At 34.4% G+C, this 26,274-nt stretch overlaps 1 protein-coding gene across 1 annotated transcript in view; it reads left to right on the top strand.

The window, feature by feature from the left end:
• Nucleotides 1-26,274, top strand: part of LOC145688894 (uncharacterized) — a 61,904-nt gene that overhangs the window by 33,754 nt on the left and 1,876 nt on the right. Inside the window, exons 4-8 of the mRNA XM_081763059.1 lie at nt 2,311-2,446; nt 2,807-2,934; nt 7,665-7,790; nt 16,351-16,515; nt 24,999-25,223. Coding sequence (XP_081619185.1) covers nt 2,311-2,446; nt 2,807-2,934; nt 7,665-7,790; nt 16,351-16,515; nt 24,999-25,223 — 780 coding nt within the window. The remainder of the gene's footprint in view (nt 1-2,310; nt 2,447-2,806; nt 2,935-7,664; nt 7,791-16,350; nt 16,516-24,998; nt 25,224-26,274) is intronic.

Genomic DNA, 26,274 nt, shown 5'->3' with positions numbered 1-26,274 from the left:
GATCAGCTAACCTTGGCTGCGATGTCATTGGTAAATTTTGATGGCTGTGTCCATGCACTTCGGACGGTCAGTTATTTCAGGCATGGCTTTTGTTCTCTCGATCCCATCTTGGATCTACAAACGTATTTATATCTTGTTTGAACTGCAATGATACACCTAACACAGCACTGATGGTGCGCTGTCGTTTACCCCACACTCAATGATCAATTATGTAATCACAGATAACCTAAGACAGATCTTCACACACACTTCCGCGCACAATGATGTCATTTGTTCTACTGTATGTTCACACCACCGATTATGTCATACTCATCGACGCTTCGTATTCGTTCGGCCGTATTCGTATCAACTACCTAATATTGTGGCTTGCAGTTTAGAGTTATTTTAGTAATATACCGTTGCTATTGTTTCGTGTATATTTATCAAACAACTTTTTTTTTTTTTTTTTTTACGAAAAAATTTTCTTTCAAATTAAATTGAAATGACTGTTATGATGGATAATAAAGTACATATGCACAAAGTATTTACATGTGATTACGGGAAATGAAATATAGCCGGCGAGGAATAAGAACATTGTGTACTTTAATATTGCGATCTTATAACTACACTTTATGAATGAAAGAAGAGCATCCGGAAATGACTAACAAATTAATCAAGTGCGATGTCAAATGTTCTTGGCTTAGAGCCATTTTGAAAACTTTATGGGTTGTATTATACTCAGAACAAGTTTAAGAATATCGAAAACATATGGCAGCACTTCTGTTCATTTATATTTTGTCAGAAAATTCATACGTTCACAAAATTATTTTCATCAAATTTACAGAAAAACTACATGTTTTTAGTTACTTAATATAAATCACAAGGGTAAAGAAAACTAATAAAAATTCTCAATTTCAATTACTTAAATATCTATGATATCCTTGGATGGCAATGTTCACACTAAAAGTTACAGTATAAATCCATACATCTTTCATACACAGGTTTCTGAACCGTATGTGGTTCGTTTGCTTACATTGTTCTAAGCAAATAAAGGGTTTAACTGACCATTGATGAACAATTCAATTACCAGTATTATTATTGCAATGGTTTTTCCGTGTCCACCATGCGAGCTGGGGTGTTTCTAACAACACAACTTATATATTGAATGAAAACAGTGACTCTTATTTTCGCGTTCGTTCGTTCATCCACCTAGTTCTTTAACACTGCTCAACACCAGCCCTATGTTAAATCGGTAATGCCGGGCCTGTGTTAACCGAAATACCGGCTCTTTGGTGTTCAAATAACACGAGAAAGTGGTAATCATGTAGGGATCTCTGACCTGTGTTAAGAAAAGAATGTATTAATTTTACATTCCTAAACAGAAAAGGCATATTAAAAATCATAAATACGAGGATAGAGTTTATATACGACAGAGGGAAATACCAATCTTACAACCAATCAGAAGTTTCTTTTGAGAAAGATATGTTTTTGAAGAAAGGAATACATCACGCAAATAATATTTTAAATAAAAAGACCCTCATCCTCAGAAAGGAGGGTCTCATTTTTACATTTAAATGGTACTTTCAGATAACAAGTTCGGATCAAAATATCGTTATCCAGAGATGAGGATCAGCCCTTTCTGTCCTCCCTCTCTCTGACAAATTTTTAAACTTCGGACTATGATAGTTCCTCAAACGTTAGGCAATTTCAAAAAACTTCCATGTTTAGCATTGATTTATTTTTTACAACCCTCAAATAACAGTTTTCATTGCAATATTCTCTTTCATGTAAATGGAACTAAGTTATCCTGTTTGAATGTAAGCTCTTATTTGTTTACCTAACGTAGCTATATAAGAAGCCATTTAGCCAATAAAGTAAAGTTACTTCCTTCCAGATATAAAAAAATATATATTAGGTAACTAGAGTAAAAACATATAGATACTAAGTATGGTAATATTCGAAGTAAACTAATTTGCCATTCTTTATTGATATGATAAAAGTAAATTCAGCCAAGAAATTAAATTTTGTAGGGTTAATTAAAAAGAAATCTTAGTCAAAAATTAATTTTTATAGGGTTAATATATAAAAAATAAAGAACATAAAGAAAAAGATGCATCAATCAAGGTAGGGGGACTATTAGTAAACTTAAAACAAATTTAAAATTAATTTGCCATATATTTAAGAATTTCTACAATGTCTGATGAAGAGGACGTTAGGTCCTTGAAACTGTAACAAAAATCGTATAGTTATTAAATAATTCATTTTGTTCTTGTTAATAACTTTATGTAATTAAATATATAGTAATTGTTACTATTTATTGTTGTTTTCAAGTCTTGGCAACATGTGGACAAACAACGAGCCAGAACTGTACGTACTTCGTGAATACTGGTTATCCAAGTGCTTATGATGGAACGGGATCCTGTCAGTTAACCATCAACAAAATTAATGCAGATGTCTGTCAATTAAGGTAAGATTACATTATGTACTGACAACATTAATAAGATCTAATTTTTACTTACTGAAATCTATTATGTAAACACTAAATCGCGAATACATAAATTTTCTATAGGAAAATGTTAAAAGATACAGATATAAAAGATCTTCTATAGTATTGTAGATCTTCTGTAGATCTTCTAGTACAGATATAGTATAGTAGGAACTTTTATAGTATTGAACCAAAAGAGTTAAGAAGTGAATATAAAGTATGGTTAATACAAATGGTGTATGTGTAAATAACATGTATTTTGCCCTTAGATTTCTTTCATTAAAACTAACATTATTTTGTTAGCAATATAATATAATATAATGTCAATGTTTTATTTTTCAGATTGGATTTTGACCAATTCACTATAGCAGGTCCTGAACCAGTTAATCATGTATGTAATAATGACCAATTTATAGTGTCAGGAGGAAATCCTGTTCCAGCCATATGTGGAGTTAATACTGGTAACCATAGTGAGTATTGAATGTATACATATTATTATTATTATTATTTTCTAATGGAAGGCTGTATTTTGAATAGACATTCAGGTCAAAAATTGAAAATTACATCTTTCCATATTGATCACGATTGGATTTGCAAAATAATAATACAACTACAGAGTAATAACTGACCATTGCTAAATATACATACGTAGATTCGCAATTATGTTAGTACATTAAATAGGAAGTGGGGCCAGGTTTCAAAAATGACAAACTTAACATATTAATTGTTTCGTGATTTACTCACTTTAATTTTTACATTCTCTTCGTATTCTACATAAGAAAAGCAAATTATAGCAACTTACAGAATCAGAGGATGTTTACCTTATTTATAAGATTTGTGCTTGATACCGTTGGTACAGAATTGACAGCTCAAGTACTTTGACAAAGCAATTGCCAGTGACTATAATTGAAAATATATTAATTACATTTATTAAAAAAAACGGTTTTGAACACCCTATCAGAATATCAAAACATTAAAATTTTTACAATATTATTGAAATAATGGTATGTATGAAATAAGTGTATTTTCTTTTATCTTCTACTGTGTTAAAATTTTGTACTTCGGAGTAAGAGGTGGCAAATACTTTTCGGCCTAGGGGCGACAAAACGTTAAACCCGGCCCTGCCCCTTACCACTTTAGTCAGTCAACTATGTAGTTTCTGCTGGAACACATGCAAACACGTTAATCCAATAGACTTGTGTCTGTTGACCTCGGTTGAGATCAATCAGTCAAGTGAGGCCATTGTTTGGAGGTAATTGAAAGTTGTTTCGAGAGTGTAGGTGCCGTGATTATTGTTTGTAAGAACCCGAGTCCCTTATAAATCCTCCCGTGCAGGAGATCCAACTTCGATTTTTGGTAAGAGTACATATAATTTGCAGTAACACATCCAAGAGAAGGAGAAAATAGTTTTTCTTATATTTTCTCTACCCCAATGAATTATACCAAATCAGATATGTTTACGGGTCCGACATTTGCTATCAATCGGTATGCGCAGTGAATGGGAGTTCGAGAGAAGTGTGTCTCTGTACCGAAGAATGGTCGAAGAAAAAAAAACAAGTTTATATTCTTCCCCCAAATAAGTTTATATTACTCTTACAATTTGCTGTTTATTTTGAATCTAACGTCTTATATAGCCTCGATGTTATAGAACCGTCATTTCCTATTGGATCTTCTGTGACGTCACAGGTTTTTGCTCATATTCTCAGTAAAACATACGGAGAAATCAAAGAGGAGGCAGGAAATCTGGCGTTGAGAACTATAGTGATGACAGGTAACAAGAACATAGATGCCGTGGTTGTTAGTTTAATAGATACTCTACTAGTGGGGACCCATGATTACTACGAGTAGTACACTGCCAAGTAAAACATTTCCTTATTCCATTGACCAAGTTCATCCCAATCTTTCCTTTCAATCCTTTGCTCTGCTTATTCTCTCTGTCTTTTCTCCAATCGTCGAAGAGTGGTCCTACGTCATACATTGACCAATTAGGAATGACTGCTCTAGATATGCTTACTGCACCAAAGAGATTAGGTCAAGAATCGTCGTAGTCAAAGAGGCAGTCAACAAGAAACTATCACTCCTAACTACAGGCTTAATATTGAATTAAGGTTAAAGCTAGTCGAGCGTGGTTGTATATGGAAACACTTGGTTCGAAAACTTGGACATTACGGAAGTTGGAGAAGAAATATTTAGAGAGCTTCGAAATGTGCTGATGGAAGAAGATAGAAAAGATAAACATGGACGAAGAGAGTAACAATCGAAAATGTTTTAAAATGGGTTGGAGAGAAGGAAACACTTTTAGCCAGCTTCTTTCAGAGGAAAGTCAATTGAATTGGACACATCTGGGGAAGAAATTGTCTCCTTCATAACGTCATAGAGGAAATGATGGAGGGAAAGCGAGGAGTAGAAAGAAGGAAAACACTCGATGATTTGATCAATGATTTGAAAAACTGAAGAAAACGGAATCGAAAAACATGGAAGAAACATTTCCAGACTCGAACCTTAAAGAGGGAGAGAAAAAAGATAAGCACTCACTAGTCCCAAGACTGTTCAACAGTCAAAATACTTTAATAATAATAATAATAATAATAATAATAATAATAATAATAATAATAATAATAATAATAATAATAATAATAATAATAATAATAATAATAATAATAGATGTTAAGGAACATTAAGCTCTGAACAAACGTACATTTACGCAAGACCGATGCGTACAATCAGATCTGGTTTTCTCATGTGTAACTCAATATACGTCTACAAATATTTAAGATACCATAAATATTATCTCTAACATATATATACCACCTGAACCTGAGCTGTGCAGACAGCGCACCTTCTAATATGAGAATGAATCTTCTTCCTACTTCCTCATTAAACCGTACGTATTCCTTTACACTCATAAATGAAGGACAAGAGGACTCACCAAGGGAGTGAATTGCTACAGCTAAAGAAACTTTCAATTATAACTTTTTTCTTTTCGTGAAAGGGAGACACTATACAGACCTTTGAAACTGCCAGCACACATTGGGTTTTGACATTCAGACTAACCCTTTAATGAGCAAGCAAACATTGATATCATTACCATTAAAATATTTAGTTTACTTTTATGGTTGAACCATGTCCTCCTGATCATAATTTCGTAATTTTTAAAGTATTTTTGTTCTTTGGTTGCAAAATACAGGATGTTTATTTCAAAGCAACATTGCCATAAAATAGGTCTTAGGTGTAGCTACTGAGCAGCATTGCCCTATTATGATAAAATATCATAAGAATACTCTCCGTAATTACCAACAAATTCGTTGAAATATTTTCCTACAGAGTAAGAAACCACAAATAAAAAAAAAATGAACTTTCGCAGAACGTAGGAGATAAAGCTTCTACAATACTAAATTTGACTCTCCCCTGTTGACGAAGATTAGGAGCATCTAAAGAAGCGACCCGCAAATCATGTATATGAATATTGTATGAAAGCAATAATGCCAATTAAATGGTCACTGAAGTTATAATTCGTACGGATAACGCAATAGGATGCAATATTGCTTGAGAGCAACACTACCCACTAAAATGTTAAAACAAAGAGGCTGCAATGTTCGTCAACCTGCTACACGTAGCTCTTCTGCTGGTTGCCTAACGCAAGGATATCAACCTTAGCAACGCCCTAGTGACAAGGTTAATCTTTGGGCTCAAGATGGCCCTTCAACATTGAATAGTATATATGTATGAAAGAAGCGTGAAATAAATACATTCCAAGTTACACTAAAGTCGGATAAATTTTACAAAATGTATTGTGGAACGGAAAAGTACAAAAATGGTAGGTGCTCTCTTCATAAAATATTCCAATAAGCTACTGAAATACACTGTTTATCAAACAAATAAATGCTCAGTAATTAAATTCATAAACGCATAGAACTATACAGAAACAAAAAAATCGTAATTTATTAACAAATAACGACTTTTGATGTTCATGTTCTAACCATTCTTATTTTATATGACTGACGTTTCAAATAAATATAGAACACTGAATAGAAAAGGTGAAATTAAGTGGAATTTGAATATATTTTATCATAAATAAATAAATAAGTAAAAGATCGAAAGAAATAATATTAAGAAAACGGTTAATTTAAATTAGGATTAATCTGTGATTTGTAACAACATTTAGTTGTTAAGTGTTTGAAATATATAACTACAACAATATAAAAATTTAAAAAATTTCAGAATATACAAATTAAGTACGTAAGAATTTATTTACACATACGATCAACTTAAACTAGTTCATAATGATCATAAGCTCTTAACAGAATTAATAGAAAAACAAATACTATCAAGATAAGACGAAATTGTGGCAAAATAACAAGAAATGCTAAAAGAACAATAAATTATGGTAACAGAAAGATACACATTAGAATCAAATTGGGATAGTAAACGCGAAAAGGACAATGTATCTTTCAATGACGATGACAGTTATGATGAGGTAAATTGTTAAGTGCATATTGTTTAAAATATATTTCCGTCGTTGGTTCTCAGAAACCAAGTCGTTATTTTCTTCCTTATATGAGAAAGATCTCCTCTAATTCTTTACCTGTGGGTAAAGTACCCAAAATGGCTGACACGTTCCCACATTGAACTGCGACACTGATCCATTTAATATGGAAAGATTTAGATCTTTTATCTCCCGATATAAGTGAATACGATGGCCGATTTCCTTGATAAAATTTTCAGAATAATTACACAGTACAACAATTCCTCAAATTAGTACAACTTTGAAGATAAACGCAATTAGTGCGTTTAAAATGTCAGTCAAATACATTAAACACGGATGTAATATCATGTTGTCGGTCCAATGCCAAAACTGCGAATGTGCAAATTTTGCTATTTTCACCTAAGTGCAGTTTCATGTTACTTGGGGCACACCGATTCCAATACCAAAGTCCCATTTGTGAAATATGAGTATATTAGAAGTTATCGTCAATTCCTAAAACAGGTACCTAAATCTATATAATGATTTTTCGGGGTAAGTTGAATATTAAAATACTTATAACTCAAAGTCAAATTTAGCACATTCGCGGTTTTGGCATTGGATAGAAACATCTTCATAAAAATTATCTGAAATACATAGAAAAAGCGTATTAGATAATTAAATCGTAAGCATTTTGTGGATATGTTATATTTTTATTTATTTATTTTTGTTTTATAGTGTACGTTGACGCTGGTTTGGGAAGTTCGAACCCAGTAACTCTTACGTTCGTAACAAGTGGCCCTTCATTTTCTAGAACGTGGAAGGTGAAAGTATGTCAGATTCGATGCAGTACTACTTACAGAGGTAGGAAATTATATTTGAAAATATATTTGAAATATTGTTCTATGTTTCACTTTAAAATGTAAGCTTTTTCTTGCCTTTCTTTGGTAAAGTTTCTCGTATTAAACACGGGGTTATGGTTTCTAGATTTTCGTTTCTAGTTTGTAGATACTACGTAGGGGCCTTATGCAGAGAAGTTCTGACGCGTGATTAATGTCATACTAAAGAGTTCGACTAACATAAGTTTCCTGCAGTAGTCAGGTCTTTAGTATGACGCTAATCATACGTCAAAACGACTCTGCATAAGGCCCTATATTTCCAGATGTTACCATGTTATTGCGATACAGCTACTAATACAGGATGGTAGTTAATTCACGTATACTATGTAGTGTGTATGTAAACAATGTTTCACGTATGCGCCTTCATTTTCAAACGTACTGTTTCAAACGTTTGACAAAATTTGTTTGAATTCGTTTCAACATGTGAGGTTCTAGAGCAGCTTGTTGTCTTTTTTAGATTACTTAGATATCAGGATCTCTTATTAAACTTGAGCACTCCTTTGATGAAGTGTCTTAACGCCCTGTACCAAAATGCCCACTCACGATCAACAGGTGTTATCTCTAATCAAGTACACTCGAATGTCAAATGTCAGAACGCTCCTTGTGCAGCCGTTGCATAGATTTTCATCGTTTACAATAGTTTTAGTAAGTGTTAAACATTCCAACGCTGTACACGCATCTCTGTTTTGCTTCGCTAAGCTAACTATTAAAATTTGTTCACATACCCTTTCAGAAAGAAGTTCGCTCCATCTGTCATGAGAATTGAATCAAGAATGTTCTTATTCTGGCTACCTTGCGCACGCGTGCGATATTTTCTGGTGTACGGACACTTTTCTTATGTGGGTGTGCTTTGTCACTAATCTTTGTTTCACCCTAGGAAGAATATAAAACGGAAATACGTCAAACGCGTCAAACCAGTGTAGCCAGTAGCAAAAAGTACACTTTTCTGTCAGAAAGGATGAAAGACTATTGTCCCTTTATACATGTGCATATAGTCTCATACAACAAGGTTACAGACCTTACGGTTGCCTCTATTCGTAGAACAAGTGGGAAGTGAACAACACAAGTCACTTTATGTAGTTATTTATATCTTTACTTAAAATAATTTAATAGCGTGTGTAATCCAATTTTATGTATGGCCAAACGGCAAAGCAGAATGAAAAGATTTTCGGTTTATATTAGACCCCAATCCCAATTAAGATGTTATCATATCACATTAATTATAATAGCATACCAAGGAAGAGTGGGGAGGAGTCCGAATTTTTGCAAAAAAATAAATAAGTATCTCACTAGCCGCTCAACTTAGAAAGCTGAAATTTGACATTTTTTAAAAATAAGTAGACAGCCCAGGAATTTTAGCGTTTTTGAGAATTCCCTTCAGATTCTAAACCCTTCTAACATTCAATTTTTTACACCCCCCCTTGGAAAGAAAAGGAATCCAATTCTTTCTTCAAATCCAATTACATCAATCAGTGTTGTATGTTTATTGCATCAATTAAAAAAAAAAGGTTTGCTAATTTCTTTCCTTTCAAAATATGAAGTAAACACATGCTCATGTCTGGTTTTGTAAAGCACATGATTTCATTGTTTCGGAGTTTCGATCAAGACAATCAACAAAATAGACATGCTTAATCCTTCTCTTTTGGGCGCCGCAGTTCCTTCCGAGAAATAGTTACGCTTTTTTTTTTTCAGGAAAATTGATACGTATAATGAAGGTTGAAAGGGAAGAGACCATTAAACCAGTTATCACTAATAGTTGAGTTACAGAATATATTGCTTTGTGAATACACCCCCTTTTATTTTGAACATCCCTCTAAGAAAAAGTTCCTGGCGTACGTATTGACTCCCTTTTTAGTGGAAGGTCGCGCTTTTAGTATATTACGAGTTGGTAGTGGGTTGATATGTAAAAATAATCGGAAACGATTGATATTAGTGTCGAATTCATAGTTTAGGGTCACTGAGATAAATAGTAACTCTCCCGAAGCTGTTCAAGTCTAAGCTTAGCCCCATCCACATGGTGGGGATGAAAATTAAAATGTCCAAACTCATTAAGATTAGTGTAGAACTCATAGTTTTCGTGGTCGCTAGATGAATAGTGACAATCTCCAATTTGTGCAAATAGTGTTGCTCACGAGACGAGAAATTAGGTTTTCTCGTCTCGTCTCGATCATGGAAGACTTACTTCTCGTGTCAATTATCGAAGGATTAGTTCTCGTCTTATCTCAAAATTTATTCGGATTGTTTTGTAAATTTATTTATGTTCTGAGTTTTCTTAATTTCATCCACAAATTATGAGATTCCCTCCTCATCACGAAAGGTTTACGAAAGGTAACAAAAATTTAAACTATGTTAACTTTTGTAGCAGTAGTGTGGCCAGGGAGGACGATCCGGGGCTATACACCCCTAAAAGTTTTTTTTTTATTCCTCCATTATTATTTTTGTCAAAGTTATAGGTAGCCAATTTTAAAACTGTCAAAGTTAATAGCCTATGCTATTCTTATTTTCAGTGCACTGTATTTTTTATGTATTTTATTGTTATTTACGATGTAGAACCTGTTTAAATGCGCTTGCCCTTTCTCTATTGAAAGTATTTAAGCAAAACTAAATTCGTTTGAACAAGTCATTGAAGCGGTGGGGGAATATAAATTTGTAAAAAATGAAGCCTAAAACAACTTTTGCGGGGGAGGGTTCCGGACCACCCACTATCCTGTGTGGTATTCCATACTACTGGTGCGTAAAGAAATAACGGTTTTTAAAAGAACCGACAGATTTTTTCAAAAACTGGGAAGATTACGAAAATTCCGATTTTCAGAGAAAATTCTTTCGAATTTAAAAACTGTTGCGTTTGTAACTGATGCCGATTTTAATAGAAAACCGAACCGTTTTTTAGTAGAAAAACGAGCCGGTTTAAGACCAAAAACAGTTTTGGTGAATTCGGTTAGTGACAGAATTTAAAATGTTTTTGAAGATTGTGGTAAAAACAAATTAAACTTCAGAGTTGACTTGCGCGGCAGTTTATAATTGTTCGTGTGTCCAGCGTAGCTGGTAAGTTCATCTAGCATATTAATATAAGTGCTTGCAACCCTAACGGTAGCCGACAACAACAGCAGAAGCATGACACAAGTAAGATTGTCAGATTTACTCTCACTCAAATATTAGTGTATCGAAAAACTTTTTTAAAATGGAGCTACTTTTGCAGTAGATACACGAAGAAAGTAAGACTGACTGTTAGAATAATAATAGAGGTATGCAAACTCATTCTTTATCAGTTAAACTTCTTACGATAAGGTAAGTTTGGCAACATGAGCTCAGTTGTTGCCACGTCGGCGGAAGCGGGATGACAGTTTTGATTCATTGTGTTCTGTGATAGTTCAGTGAATTTTGTTGTGCAAATTTCTTCTGTTTTGTTTTATTTTGTTATTTTCTTGTTATAGTTATTCCGTGTTATCTGTGTTATTATTAGTGCTGTTAGTAGTTAATTTTGTGTTTAACTGCTATAGTGGTATTTTTGGAGACAGTGGCTAAAAATTCCCACATTGTTATAAGAAGCAAAGAAAGAAGGGAAACCTCTTTCTACTGGTGAAAAAATCATGTTATTAAACGTTTATTCATATTTTCGAAACCAGGCAGTGAAGCTGGAGAGAGGGTTTGTCCTTAGGCGTCAAGGCATCTCTGAAAAAAAAAGGGGGGGAGTAATAGTGTGATTCATACCATGACTGAGAGTGGGTAAATTCCTGGAGCTGACCTCGTTTTTCGCGGCACAAAAACAGCTGATTATCACAAAGAATTTGAGCAGCAGAATATGAATATTTCCAAGAAATACTCTTTCCGAATGTACTACAAAATTCCGTGATTGTTATAGATAATGACCGCACATACTCAATAAAAGACGAAAAAGTCCTTACGAAATCATGTTCCAAAAAAGAAATTGTAGAGTGATTAAAAAGAAAAGTGTTGAATGTAATTCAAGCTGCAACAAATTTGAAGTAATACAAATGTTAAATAAAGTTGCTTCTAACACAGAAGTCTCCTACAGAATAGAAGGCATTAAGTTCTTCGTCTCCCCCTTATCATTGCGAACTCCCTCCCACTGAACTTGTGTGGAGTAAAGATTTGGGTGCTTCTTGCCTCCAGGAATAGATTACGTGAGGTAAGTAATTACAATTCCTCTTCTATTATTATTATTATTATTATTATTATTATTATTATTATTGAGTCGCTTACCGCTGCACAGTTTGGTTTGTGTTCTTTTTTATTTTCTCAAATCGGCTTCCTCCTACTCATAATAAGTGGCAACATCGCGCTAGTTGAACGTCATTTCCGTTTTATAATCTTCCTAGGGTGGGACAGAGAGTACATTACCACTTGTGCACCAATCTGTAGCCCACCGACGTTATTCTTCTTCCTGATGGCACTTCTTCTCTTTGCTTATAGTTGAATACCATTATATTATTCACCATTTTATTCAAATTCGTTACCTTGAAAATTGGCTTGCCTTTTGCTTATATCAGTGTTTCTCAAAATGTGGGTCGCGACCCATTGGTGGGTCGTGGACGGGTTTTTGGTGGGTTGCGAGAAGTTTTTCCTTCTAATTATGAAAATTTTATTTGATGCAGAAACATGTGTTGTAAAGTAAGTACTATTCAGGAAATGAAAATTGGAAGTGTTTGTTAATGAGGTGAAGAGTAAGTAAGTGGTTACTTACAAGTAAACCTTACGTTTGGGTGAATCGAGTTGCTGACTGAGACACATATGAGAAAGTAGTACTAAATGTGGTCAGTATTTCAGTGAAGTTGTAGGTGCGAAGCTCCAGGGGTTTAGGAGATAGAGCTACCAGAACATCACATGGAAGTACAGAATAGTCTTCATACAGTTGTAGGTAAAAGCTCTGTAAGACCTCTTGTAACGAGAAAAGGTGAATAACAAATATATGCATACATATTAGGACTAGGGGGAAGTCATATAGTAAGGGTATACCTGACGGCGGCCATCTTGAAATCCGCCATTTTGAATTAAGGTTAAGTTTTTAAAATAGGAATAGGGTCATGTGATACATGATTTAAGGCGAAAATTTAATCAGAAGAACAATGGTGACGTCAATTTTGATTTACACGCAATTGGTAAAAAGTTACAGGGAAATTAAATATTGTTGCAGCATATGTATTAGTCCTTTACCCCACCTTGTAAATTTTGTGTTAATGATAATAATTAAATAAAAACCAGGTGGATAAATATTAGGTCTATGGTAAGAGTTGCCTTGATGGCGGCCATATTCAAATCCGCCATTTTGAATCAGACAAAAGTTTTAAACAAAACGCATAACAGTGACACCTTATTAATAACAAATTTTACCATAACGCCACTATTGTATTTCTGATTAACTTCTAGCCAAAAGTCATCTATTGCATTACTCTATTCCTATTTAATTTTGTGCCGGTCAATGATAAATCAAAAATGGTTATACCGTTGGATTTATGGTAAAATTTGCTATTAATAAGGTGTCACTGTTATGTGTTTTCTTTAAGACTTTTGTCTGATTCAAAATGGCGGATTTGAACATGGCCACCATCAAGGCAACTCTTACCATAGACCTAATATTTATCCACCTGGTTTTTATTTAATTATTATCATTAACACAAAATTTACAAGGTGGGGTAAAGGACTAATACATATGCTGCAACAATATTTAATTTCCCTGTAACTTTTTACCAATTGCGTGTAAATCAAAATTGACGTCACCATTGTTCTTCTGATTAAATTTTCGCCTTAAATCATGTATCACATGATCCTATTCCTATTTTTAAAACTTAACCTTAATTCAAAATGGCGGATTTTAAGATGGCCGCCGTCAGGTATACCGTTACTATATGACTTCCCCTAGTCCTAATATGTATCCATATATTTGTTATTCACCTTTTGTCGTTACAAGAGGTCTTATAGAGCTTTTACCTACAACTGTATGAAGACTATTCTGTACTTCCATGTGATGTTCTGGTAGCTGTATCTCCTAAACCCCAGGAGCTTCGCACCTACAACTTCACTGAAATACTGACCACATTTAGTACTACTTTCTCATATGTGTCTCAGTCAGCAACTCGATTCACCCAAACGTAAGGTTTACTTGTTAGAACCTTGTCCTGTTCTACAGTCAATAGAGGTGCTGGGTTTGGATGGAAAGAGAATGGGCGAGTCAAAATCTGTTAAGGGGTAGGACATTGCGTTGGGAATAGTGTTAGCTCCGTATTACCTTTATATGGAAAAATTAGAAATATGATTTACAAAATTTAATTGGTTTGAAATACACCACTATTGTGTATTTGAATAAAAGTAGGTGGGCTACAAAATACTTTTTAATATTTAACCCTTTGGGGATCCTATGGTACAATTTGTACCATATGCACTTTTCATGGTACATTGCGTTATTTCTCTTCTATTTGAGTTTTTTCGTCCGGTTTTCTTTTTCTTTCTTTCTTTCTTTCTTTCTTTCTTTCTTTCTTTTTTTTTTTTGTTTTCCAAGTCCATAGGCCTTGTAGAAGACATTACGTATGGTTTCAGACCGTACTGCGTCCAGACATAGGAGGTGATGACGTCATAAGTCAAAAATTTATCTTCTCATTTTCTAAGCCTATGTTCAATATTTTTTGGCGTGCTTATTTTTCTACGTAGAAGATTGAAATTTGGCACAAACATTCAGTCCACCGAGTAGTATTTACCAGATTTTTTGTTCTGATGTCAGTGCTAAAACAGGGAAGGGGGGGACCAGAGGGGCGAAGGGGTAAAAACAAGGATTTTTTACCCCCAAAATCCCGTTTTTGGTCATTTTCCCGCCTTACATACATGATAGGACCACGTGAGTCATACCGTCTGAAAGGCAGTTCAATTCTGAAGAGAATGACGGTCGAATTATTATTCTAGGGTAATTAGGGCCGTCTCAGTGAATTTTTATCCAAATATACTTTTGTATAGGGTAAAAGTGGGGCAAAGTAGGGAAATTTTTTCTGGCGGGCCTATTTTTTAACGTAGAAGATTGAAATTTTGCACAAACATTCAGTCCACCGAGTAGTATTTACCAGAAGTTTTTTTCCGATTTCTGCGTAAAAACAGGGGGGTCCAGAGGGGCAAAAGTTGAAAAACGGGAAATTTTGCCCCAAAAAATCCCATTTTTGAGGAATTTCCCATCTTAGATACATGATGGAGACATGTGAATGGTACCGCCTGAAAGACAGTTCTATTCTGAAGAGAATGATTGGCAAATTATAGTCCTAGGGTAATTATGAATGTCTCAGGAATTTTTTTCCCTCAGATCATAGTGTTTTATGGTACTTTGAGGCATTGTGGGAATTTTTGATAAAAATTCTCCCGCCCTTACTATTCAAGATAGAAATTTGAAATTTGGCACACACATTCAGTACACCAAGTAATATTTATTAGATTTTTTTTAGATGGCTACGGTCACACAGGAAGGGTCCAGGGGGGCAAAGTTCGAGAAAAAAAATTTCTCTCCGAAATTTTCACTTTGACATTTTTTTCCCGCTTCTGGTATATGGTATGAGCATGCAAGTGATACCATTTGAAAGCCAGTTCTATTCTGAAGAGAACGAGGTATGAACCATGATCCTAGGATAAATAGTGACGATACAGTAGCTGCTTGACTGAAAGTCTAAAAAATAGCCCAAAAAGCCAGGATCCGGAAAAGGTTAATGTGGGTCGCGGTAACAACAAATTTGAGAACCACTGGCTTATATTGTTCTTTTAACTTGTTCTTTTAACTTGGCTTCCCCCTTTGCTTAGTATGGCCGCGGGGAAACTTGTTACAAGGCTTGTCATGTAACTTGCAGTAAGCCATGTACTGGTAGGTAACGTATACTAATAAGCTTGACACAAGCTTGCCGAAATCTTGCAGTGTTGTTAGGGAACAACTAAATCATATTTCGTAGTTACAAAACGAACCATGGGCAGCTGTAAACTTTCAAAACGATATTAGCTAGCTGCGGTCCTCTTCGGAAAGATCATATGTGTTACTTTGATACTAGTAACAAATATATCAATGCTCCATATTTAATCTATTTCAATCATAAATATATGTAATATAGTGGCGGTGCCAAATTGTGCAAGAATTAGTAGGTCTACATTACATAAATTTCCTTCGGTTACCTTGTAACATTAAAACTGTACATTTTACGGATGTGACTTTCTTCACATATCTGAAACATATACTTGTTTCACCATATTCAGTAAGATCTAATGAATCCCTTAAAAACGAGTTTCTATGACATCATTCTTAAATAACAATCAAACACAATATGAGGAATATAGTTAATATTAAAATAACAATATCAATGTAATATGTTTTTTTTATATATTTAATCATTATATTATTTCTATATTAGTTTTCCTCTTTTAATATTTATTGTAATTTTACAATGATGACATGACTTACATTTGCCAAACTATTTTCATAATTAAAATGTATTTTTTATTATTACTATTTTTCATAACTGCTGTTTTGAATTGACTTATTAAAGCGGAAGAAGGTTGCCTGCAATATTACACGGGAGTGTCTGGTCAGATAAAATCCTTTAACTATGATCCCGCAGCTGGTCTTCAATTATCTAACCAAGACTACAGTATCTGCATTAGAATGGAAAGAAATTTCTGTGGCATACAGTACACTGCATGTCCAGATGGAGGTAAGTTTCTCTACAATTGCAATTTTAAGTCTATTTTAATAAATGTCGCCATACATCTTGAAAAAATGCATTTTTATTTGTTTTACATTGTTATCCAACATCGAGGTTATGAAGGACAGCATTTATTATCAAAATGGCCTCCCAACCATTAGATACATAGTAGCCACCCCTAAAGAAACATGATTCCTACAAGTATAATATTGCTACAAGACGACCAAGTAACTATGCAGTCACATGTATATGTACACAGCAAAAAATGAGGTGTTGAAATAACACAAAATGACTACCACTTTAGCGTGTTACTTGTGTGTCAATTCAACACCAGCCATATCGCCTTCAGAGCATATCAAAAATACCTCGTTACTGGCTGTAAGTATTTGCATTGTTTTTTTATTATTTATTTTTTTATTGTTTAGTATGAGCAAAGTTTTGCGAAACATATTTCGCATTTATGGCAAGTAACTAATAACATTCTATGTTTTCTGTAATCGGTCACAACAATATTGTTGTAAACCTGTGAATCATCTGACAACAGTTACACAGATAGCTGTGCTTTCGTCTGTTTTCTTTATCTGCTATTCCTGTGTCTTAGGATATATGAACATAAGATGGCAGAACTGTTGCCTATGTAACTGTTGTCAGACGATTCGCAGGTTTAGAACAATATTTTTGTGACCGATTACGGAAAACATAGAACATTATTCGCTACTTGGCATAAGTGCCAAATATATTTCGCAAACCTTTGATCATGTTCAATGATAAATACCAAAGAAAATTCTCTCAGGAAGGCGGTGTCTTGTTGCTGAATTAACACGCAAGTAACACGCTAAAGTGGTAGTCATTTTGTGTTGTATCAACATCTCATTTCTTTACAGTGTATATTGTAAATTAAAATTACCAGTAACAAATAATATATTTTGCAAAGTTTCTAAATTTTTATAGTTACATATCATAATTTGAAGTTACTCTACGCAGTTGTAGTGTCCATATCACACTCTTTTACTGTTCCTACTTGATTTTGGCAACATTGTCTATTGCACAATCTGCTTCAATATCCGATGACTCAACGCTTCAAAAATGTATTTTTGCAAATATATATAAAATAGTAAATTCACTGACTTGCGCATCAAGAGATCTCCAAAACCGTTAGAAACTAGGGACTTGATTTTTGGTTTTATCGTTAGAACTTAGACCAGAATAGTCAAGGCCGGTGGCGTCTAGGAATGTGCACAATACAGGAGTTGCCTTTTTTCGAAAATGTGACCTGAAAGGCCATATAATCCAGTTCTGTTGGAGATGAGATATGTGGTTACCTATATTGTATCTTGAATTATAATGGCCTGTAAACCCACCAACTGCTCTGGATTCAATTCCCAATTGTATTAGGGGGACCAGAAAGTAATGTCGTTTTTTGATAGTAAATGAAATCAGATAAATTGGGAACAAGTTTTTACTTTTAATCACAGTGATGTAATCATCCTCGTTATCAACAACCTTTTGCCATCTAGTGTGCAAATTTTCGATGCTGAATCGATAAAACTCAATTGGTTTTCGTTCAAAATATCTGGAGAGAGCATTTTGGACATCGTCCACAGTTTCAAAGTTTTTGGCACTGAGAAAATGTTATAACGATCGGATTAAATGAAAATTCGAGGGCTCAAGATATGTCGAGTATGTTGGGTGAGGCAATACCTCCCATCCGAAATCATTAACTTTTTCCAGGGCTCGTATTTTCTATTGCAGAATAACGCCTTTTCTGTTGACAATCACTGGCCACTTTGCAATTAAGGATTTCTGTACATGATCCAATTGTTCACAATAAAGGTCTGCATTCACAGTTTGTTCGGGTTGCAGCACTTCAAAATGAACGACCCCGCGAATACTCCACCAAACACACAAAAACACCTTTTCGTGGTGTAAACCTGGCTTAGCTATACTGCGTCGCGATTCATTCGGAGAGAGCCACTGTCTTTTGCGTTTTGGATTATGATACAGGACCCACTTTTCATCTTCGGTGATGAAAAGATCAAAAAATGTTTCTGTATTGTCCGCTAAAACAATAAGTTGCTTGTGTTGGAAAGTTTAGCTTTGTTTTCTTCAGACAGGTTATGTGGGACCCAAACACCTGCTCTGCTTACCTTCCAAATCTGTTACAAATGTTCTTGGATAGTCGGCCAAGGTTAGATAAGACTGTGACAGTTTCTCGATTGTCTGACACGGATTCGCATCCACTTCCGTCCTTAACATGTCATTGTCAAAAGTTGTTGGTCTTCCTGATCAAGACAAGTCAGAAAGACCAAAATTACCAGATTTAAACCTCGCAAACCATCGTTGAGATTTACGAATGTAATACCGGAAATAGATTTATTCTGGTGTTTGGTTGGCCATTTCACCATCAAATGCAAAGCGAAAAACAAGATTGCATTTTTTTTTACGAGTAAACAAATCACTCTAGCCGACAAATGTATTTGGCACTACTTTGAAGTACACAATGAGCTGCTAAACGACCAACAAATATCAACATGCGAAAAAAAAAAACATTACTTTCTGGTGCCCCCAATAGTTCGGACTCAATGTTAATAGTAGGTCCCATTCTTCATAACCTCGGTGTTACTTCGGTGTCAAACCTAGAGCAGCTATTTCCTGTTGGCTGATGTATTGACGTCAGAGAATGCCTTAAACGCCCGGAGCAATGATAGGGAGAAATAGTAAGAGCTACGGAGAGGAAAGGAAGGTTAAAGAAAAGTATTGGCAATGAACTAATTTTCTTGTGGTGTATCAACCAAAATATCGTCATATTGGTGTTCTTTCCATTTGTCACTACTGCCTTTACCAACGGTCAGGTTACTTTGTTTGCTCCGTTTGTCTTTTCGTTTGGTTTATCGAGGTTGAAAAAATGAAGTTGTTACGGCACGGAATGTAGATTTGATAAGAACTACTTCATAGAATGCAGAAAGTTTTTAGCTAGGAGTGTGGGAATATGATTTAAAAGGAAAGAGAAATGGCGTTTCTTAACATCTGAATTTCACTATTTTTGAAGTGCTAAAATGTGGAATTGAGTTATTTCAATATGCCACACAAAAGATGGTACAGAGGTAGCAAACTAATTGATGTGAGGTTTTAAATTTATTTTCTTAAAACTATTATGTCAAGTCAGAGACCTCTAAGTATTTCAATTCAATTCAATCAACACTCTAGATTTGCTAATTCTAGTCTTTACGTACGTCGTTTTCACCTCTTCTAGAGATATGCCTAGGTGATTGAATGTAGTGTCCGAAGTCATATTTTAGCCCAGTTACCCTGACATCACTGAGCTAGTAGAATAAAAGCAGAGTGGCCATATTCTCTTTCCTGTAGTTCAAAAAGTTATTGGCATGAAGGTAGCTCATCCACTTCTACACATTTTAAACATCCAGCCCAAAAAATGTGCTCTCCAAAATCCATTTTAAAAAAATGTGCTTTTCAAATTCCAAAAGTGCAAAAAAAAAAAAAAGTGCTCCTTAAATTCCAAAATTAAAAGAGTGCCGCTCAAATTCCATTTTTTTTAAAAGAAAAAAATGTGATCTTCAAACTCCAAAAGTAGAAAATTGTGTTCTTAAAATTTCCAAATTAAATTCATGTATTTTTAATTTCCTAAATGAAAAATATGTGTTTTTCAAATTTCAAAGAAAGATAATTTCCAATGCCAAAAGTACAAGAATATTTTCTTCAAATTCTTTCTAATGTTCGAAGAGCACCTTTTTTTGGTTTGTTTTTTAAGTAGGTTAGAAATCATTTAGATCATGGTAACCAAATGCCAACTCACGAGTAAAGATGGAAAAGTGTATGATTTGTTTCTTTTTCTAACTTCATACGTAATAAGAAGAATGTTGCTGGCCATAACGAAGTACCTGAATCGTTTCCCGGCAGGAGCTCATGTGATTCGGATTCCACGTTAATCAGTAGATCCCGTCTCATATAGCCTCGCTGTTGAAAGGGACGTTAAATTCTAAATCAACTCAACTCAAATGCCTGAATCCAACCTTGACTTTTTAACTGTGAAAATATTTGCTGGGATATTTTGGTTACCAAACCCATTCTGAAAGCTAAGGCCGTTGATATCAGAACTGCTTATAGAAAATGCAAATTTAGTATAATTACTTTCGTTCCTAGCTCGGGTCCTAATTATCTAACAGAAAAATATAAACAACAAAATCCAATAGTAGCAATGACTTAAATTTCCGAAATTTAAAGTTGCCAACGTCAGAAGACGTCCAAAAGCTGACTTATTTCACAGAAGAACATTGAAAACAAGTATAATTAAAAACTCACTTATTTGGCTCATGTGTGATCTCTACAACAAAATTTGTGTGGTTAATCCAAGTACTGACATATTCAGAATGTCCATCACTAAATTTAAGACATCAGTAAATTCTTTAAGTGACAGAATCAATGATTAACCAGTCATTAAAATTATCACTTGTATGCTTATCCTTCTGTTAGGTGTTAATCTGTTGTTATGAATACTGTAAATGGGTAACTTTGCCTGTAACATTCTCTATAAATAAATAAATAAATAAAACAGGAAACAAGATACCCAGAAAAGAGCAAAGATTCATAAAATGTATGACTTGCACACATTCAGTGAACCATTGCCTCGGGAACAGGAAATTGCCCCGAAAATAGTTCTTATTCTTGTTCTGGGCAGTAGAGGTTATTTAGAAATTGGCCATCACTATTTCTTGTGGGTGGGTGGGGCGGCTGAGTGTTATTCTGGTCTCACCCATAACAGGCATTAATTTCGGAGCTTCCCATGATAACACGGTTTTTTTTTTTTTTTTGGTAAATATGAGATTTCAATAGGCCTACCACTTTAATTTTTCCACTGGGTTTTGAAAAATGTGTCGTAGTGACTTCACGACGCTAGTCAATAAGTTCTATGGCAAGCTGGAAACTGCAATCTGGAGGAGAAGAGCAGGTTGACAATTAGTGTTATGGATACCACGTACTTACGACAGCTGTGTAATTATGGTATTCATTACGTAGGTAGTCACTTGTGTATAGAAATACGTGTCAATAAACATTTCTCTCTCTGATCCTCTGGTATAAAGCAATCTGATCTTGAATTTGATCTTACCTTTCCGTCAAGGAAGACTTACTTTTTTTTCTTCTTGTTTATTTTGCATTAGCTACGTTCTGTATTTTTCAGTATCTCATTCAAATCAAATAGTGCATTATGTTAATCCTCCTGCTTTCCTGCTATGAATTGATCTTTATTTACAAACCTTATTATTCTTAACAACTTCCTGTCTATATTCACACATTATTATTATTATTATTATTATTGACGAAGAACTTTTTCATTGCTTCTTGCACACAGTCATTGAACAATAGTGGTGAAAGTCAAATCCTGTAGTTAACAAAGAAATAACAACGGAATACTTTTAAAGTATGCAGAATGTATCACAGGCACATTGGCAACCATAGGGCCAACCTTGCTGGACTAAAATGAGGATCCATTGTCTTAATATGTTAAAATGTATTTGACACTGTTTATATGGTTTATGAAATATCAGTTCATTTTCTAGACTATAAATAGCATCACACATATATTAATACACAAGCAAAAGATTAATTATATAAGTTTTCCGAAAGTTTAAAAGTCAACATAATAACGTATACAGTGTATAATTGGCATAATCATTTTTAATTGTAAACACACATAGCATAGCATTGGAGTTGATGCTTTTAGTTACTTGTATAATTAATGTAAGCATTTTAAAAAAGGACATATTTTAAAAACCCCAAATATTAGTCTCATTAGAACACATTTTCACTAAGTGAAACCTAAACTAAAAATCAACACTAATTAGAACACTTCGAGTAGGAGTTTCTTTCCTTGTAAATCAGATTTTATTTCAAATATATTAAAATTTACTATTAAAATTAAATACGTGTATGCCAATCAGAACACAGAAGAGAGTGAAGCCTGCACGCGGATTAGGTTAGATCTAATATTGCATTGTAGATAAAATTCATGATGTCTATAACTGCAATCCATGTCATATCAGGGTCTAACGCCATTTATTCTGGCAAGTAGTATTTTAAAAAGATTTTCCCATGTATTTCACAATATATGGACTTGATCTTATTTATTATTCTAAGCTATGTGATGAACAAATTCAATTTAACCCTATTGTAAATAGACCTCGAATAACACAATTTTGCATACCACAGTTGATTCTTAAAACCATTTCATCGCGTTATCCAAGATCTATCTGTGTATATTCACAAATTCAGGCTTTAATCTCGTTATTTTACTATTTCATGTTATAGAGGACGTGTCATGCACGCGAGTGACATGTGAAAACAATTTAATTTATCTTAGTTCAAGGGGAAGAAAAGGGATGAGGGAAGTCCTCGTGAAAGTATTCATGGAAGAAACCATGATTGCGAGCTAATAGTATTTGAAAATGATGTGTCATAGGTAGAATCTGAATGTGAGCATGCAACAGTGGCGGCTTGTATGGAAAAATCACATCGGCAAAAAAAAAAAAAAAAAGAAAAGAAAAAAAGAAAAAGAAAGAAAGAAAGAAAATCTGGCTCCAAGTTACGGGAAAAAAACTTACCTAGCTTCTTAATTCCTGTACAAGTATTAGAAAATTATGTAAATGTCCTACCCTTAGCTTGTAACTATATATATATATATATATATATATATATATATATATATATATATATATATATATATATATATATATATATATATATATATATATATATATATATATATATTAACCAATGTGACGTTCCTCATGAGCCGGCACATGTGAGCATATCCAACTCGATGATAGCTCACGACTCGATACCAGTTTCCTCCTATTCTTTTTAAGGTTAGAACTGCTACATACAAGAGTTGAGGCTATCTCGTCTTGTGTCGTGAAAATGATGTCTCCTCTTGGGAAATGTATATATTTCTATTGAAAAAGTTCTGTCTCCTATTCTCACAACAATTCTGTCTCGTCTCGTTTCGTTTCGTCTACAACGTCGTGAGGGCAATTGCGGAGCAACTTGAAAGAAAGAAGTATCGAACTCCACTCTACAAAGAAAGGATTAACAATGAGAGGAAGCGATGTGCTGACCACACAACACTTCAAAGGCACGACTGCCATAGATGTCTGGTAGGCTCTGACTCTCTAACAGCTGTTGAGCTGTTGCACCACGTGTTGAGTTTTATACGTATATATATATATATATATATATATATATATATATATATATATATATATGGGGTGTTTCAAAACAACACCAACAACATTTGGGAGGTGATTCCTGACACCAAGATAAGACAAAAACTATAAACCAACCTGGGTGCACAAATATTTTCTTTCGGAGTTATAGGTGGCCAGAAACATGAAACAATAAACTTTAAACTTCCATAGCTCCAAAATTATGGGACCTATCGCAGTCGGATCAAGACTTCATTTAGAACTAATATGTGCACTATGCAAAAATACATGTTTCATAATCCTAAGGTACTCACGCAATAAATTTTATACAGGGAGTTTGGCTACGGACATTTAATGTGAAGTACTCACAACTACCTCCATATATAAACGCCGTTTGGTTATCAATGACATACACTCAAGATGCAGAACTTCTATTATAAACATTAGAAAAGTACAACATTACATTACTTTTGAACATATTCAGAATTTAAACCGAGGCATTTGTCATATGGTTTTACAAGGTTTGAAATTCCTTCTGCAAAAAGAAAAACCTCCCGCCTGGGAATGAAGCCACCCGCTAAAAGCATTATGAAGCGCATTGTCATTGTCGAAGCGATGCAACGCAAGCCACTGTTTCATGTGCCTGAAGAGACGCAACCTAGTTCATTGCCTGTACGAGTTCATTGCTGACTACAAATGCACGCCCACTTCTTGCCGCATCGTGCACATCAGTTCGTGTCTATCTTTAAACATGAGACAATATTCGCGTACGACACCTCCAGTTATTACATTTGGTCCGTAAACCACTCAGTTCGCCATAAGTCATAGCTGCCGAAAGTTTTTTCTCACTCACTGTCAGAAATCATATTCACATTTGGCGGGATTTTCTATTGAAGCGTTCACTTTCAATTGTTATAACGGACCGGTGAATTGCAGCACAACCTTCTCCTTTCACTGTTCACTCTCTACTACTGCAAGCGCCACAGGACTGACATCACTCTTCCAGGCCATTTCTCGCTCATGCGCAAACGAATATTTTTTTTTAAATTGCCCTCGTATTTCCGTGAGTCAAAGCTCGATCGAACTGGAGCGGAAACTGCCAGAATGTTGTTATGAATACGTTATGATAATTGGATTACCTGGGCAACCCTAGTTTAAGTACTTGTGTTTAGCCGACATTACATTTAGCAATATTGCTTTTTGGTGACAAAGTAATGTTCATTTAGTTTAATATATTCTTCGCCATTTAACTAATAGTTTATCTTCTTTTTGCAGTGAATAATCGAACTCATGCTTTTACACTATCTGGGAACACAGCTGGCCAAACACCAGTTACTGCAATGGTTGGAAATACAGGTCCAAACTCTTGCAATGCAGATTGGCTCATGATCCCTTGTGCCTCCAATGTCGGCCGTGTTGGAACAACTCAGACTTGTCAAGACCGAATATGTGGCGGCACATTTAACAGTGAAGTCTCAATTACACCAAGCACAGTCTACAGTAAGTAATCAGCATGTCTGAGAAAAGGAACTCATTCTTTTTTACATTTTTTCTTTAACTTACTCTGATTCAATCGTGTCCCCAAATCTCGCAACCTTAATTTAGCTCACTTCTTGACATCATACAATAATGAAATTTTGGACAGCAACAAAAGTAGAGTGACAATACAATACTCCATTATTACTTTTATATACAGGGTGGGCACAAAGTTGCTTTCTCCAATAATATATAGGCCCTATTATTCTACTTGTTTTGGGGAAAGCGATTTTGTGTCCACCCTGTATTTCTATATTTGTACGTACAAAGTATTTTTTAAGATAGTACTTTGTTTGATTTTAAAGCTTAAAATCAGTATTTTGTGTGCAACCAGCTTTACTCCTGAGGCTGATGACAGAACTTTCCTTGTCTTTCTGCGATAAGCTTTCATAAGTCAAAAATTTTCTGCAGGAATTCTGCAGGAGAAACACCTACGATTGTTAAAAATACGCTTTACGCGAAGTAAAAAACAGTTCAAACTATATTTATGAGACTCGTCCGTGCATTTAAAACACCTACACATAGCAGGCACGGCACGTTTTTATACTTTTCAATTGGCTATTTATTTTTTCCTCTGGCAATTCTTCTGCACAGGCGCGACAAATGTTCTGCGATCACATCGCAGATCGCGGCATGTTCTGCTATGGGGCTCCTGAGTAAAACGGAAAAATCTAGTGCACAGGGATTAACATTCACAAGTTTGAACAAAATTTCACATTTTCGTGATTTTTCGTAATACACTTTTTAAAAAATAAAAAGTATTATCTTTTTTTAAAAAAAATAAACAAAATAATAAAAATCACAGTAAAAAGTAAAAAAATTAAAATGTGGTTTCTTTTTTTTAAAAAAAATAAACAAAATATTAAACGTAAAAGTGTAAAATTACCCTTTTTTTACACTAAATGTAAGGATATTTTTCGAGTATTTGACATTTGCTGTTTTTTTTTCTGAGAGAACCTGGCATCATTGTAAACATATTAATGTAAAATTACTGTCGTCTGTATCTTAACTCAAT

The sequence above is a fragment of the Thermobia domestica genome, chromosome 7 (assembly GCF_964235325.1).
Source record: "Thermobia domestica chromosome 7, izTheDome1.hap1.1, whole genome shotgun sequence".
Lineage (NCBI taxonomy): Eukaryota > Metazoa > Arthropoda > Insecta > Zygentoma > Lepismatidae > Thermobia > Thermobia domestica.
Note: the sequence above shows the minus strand (reverse complement) of the source record. Positions and strands in the feature narration are given on the sequence as shown.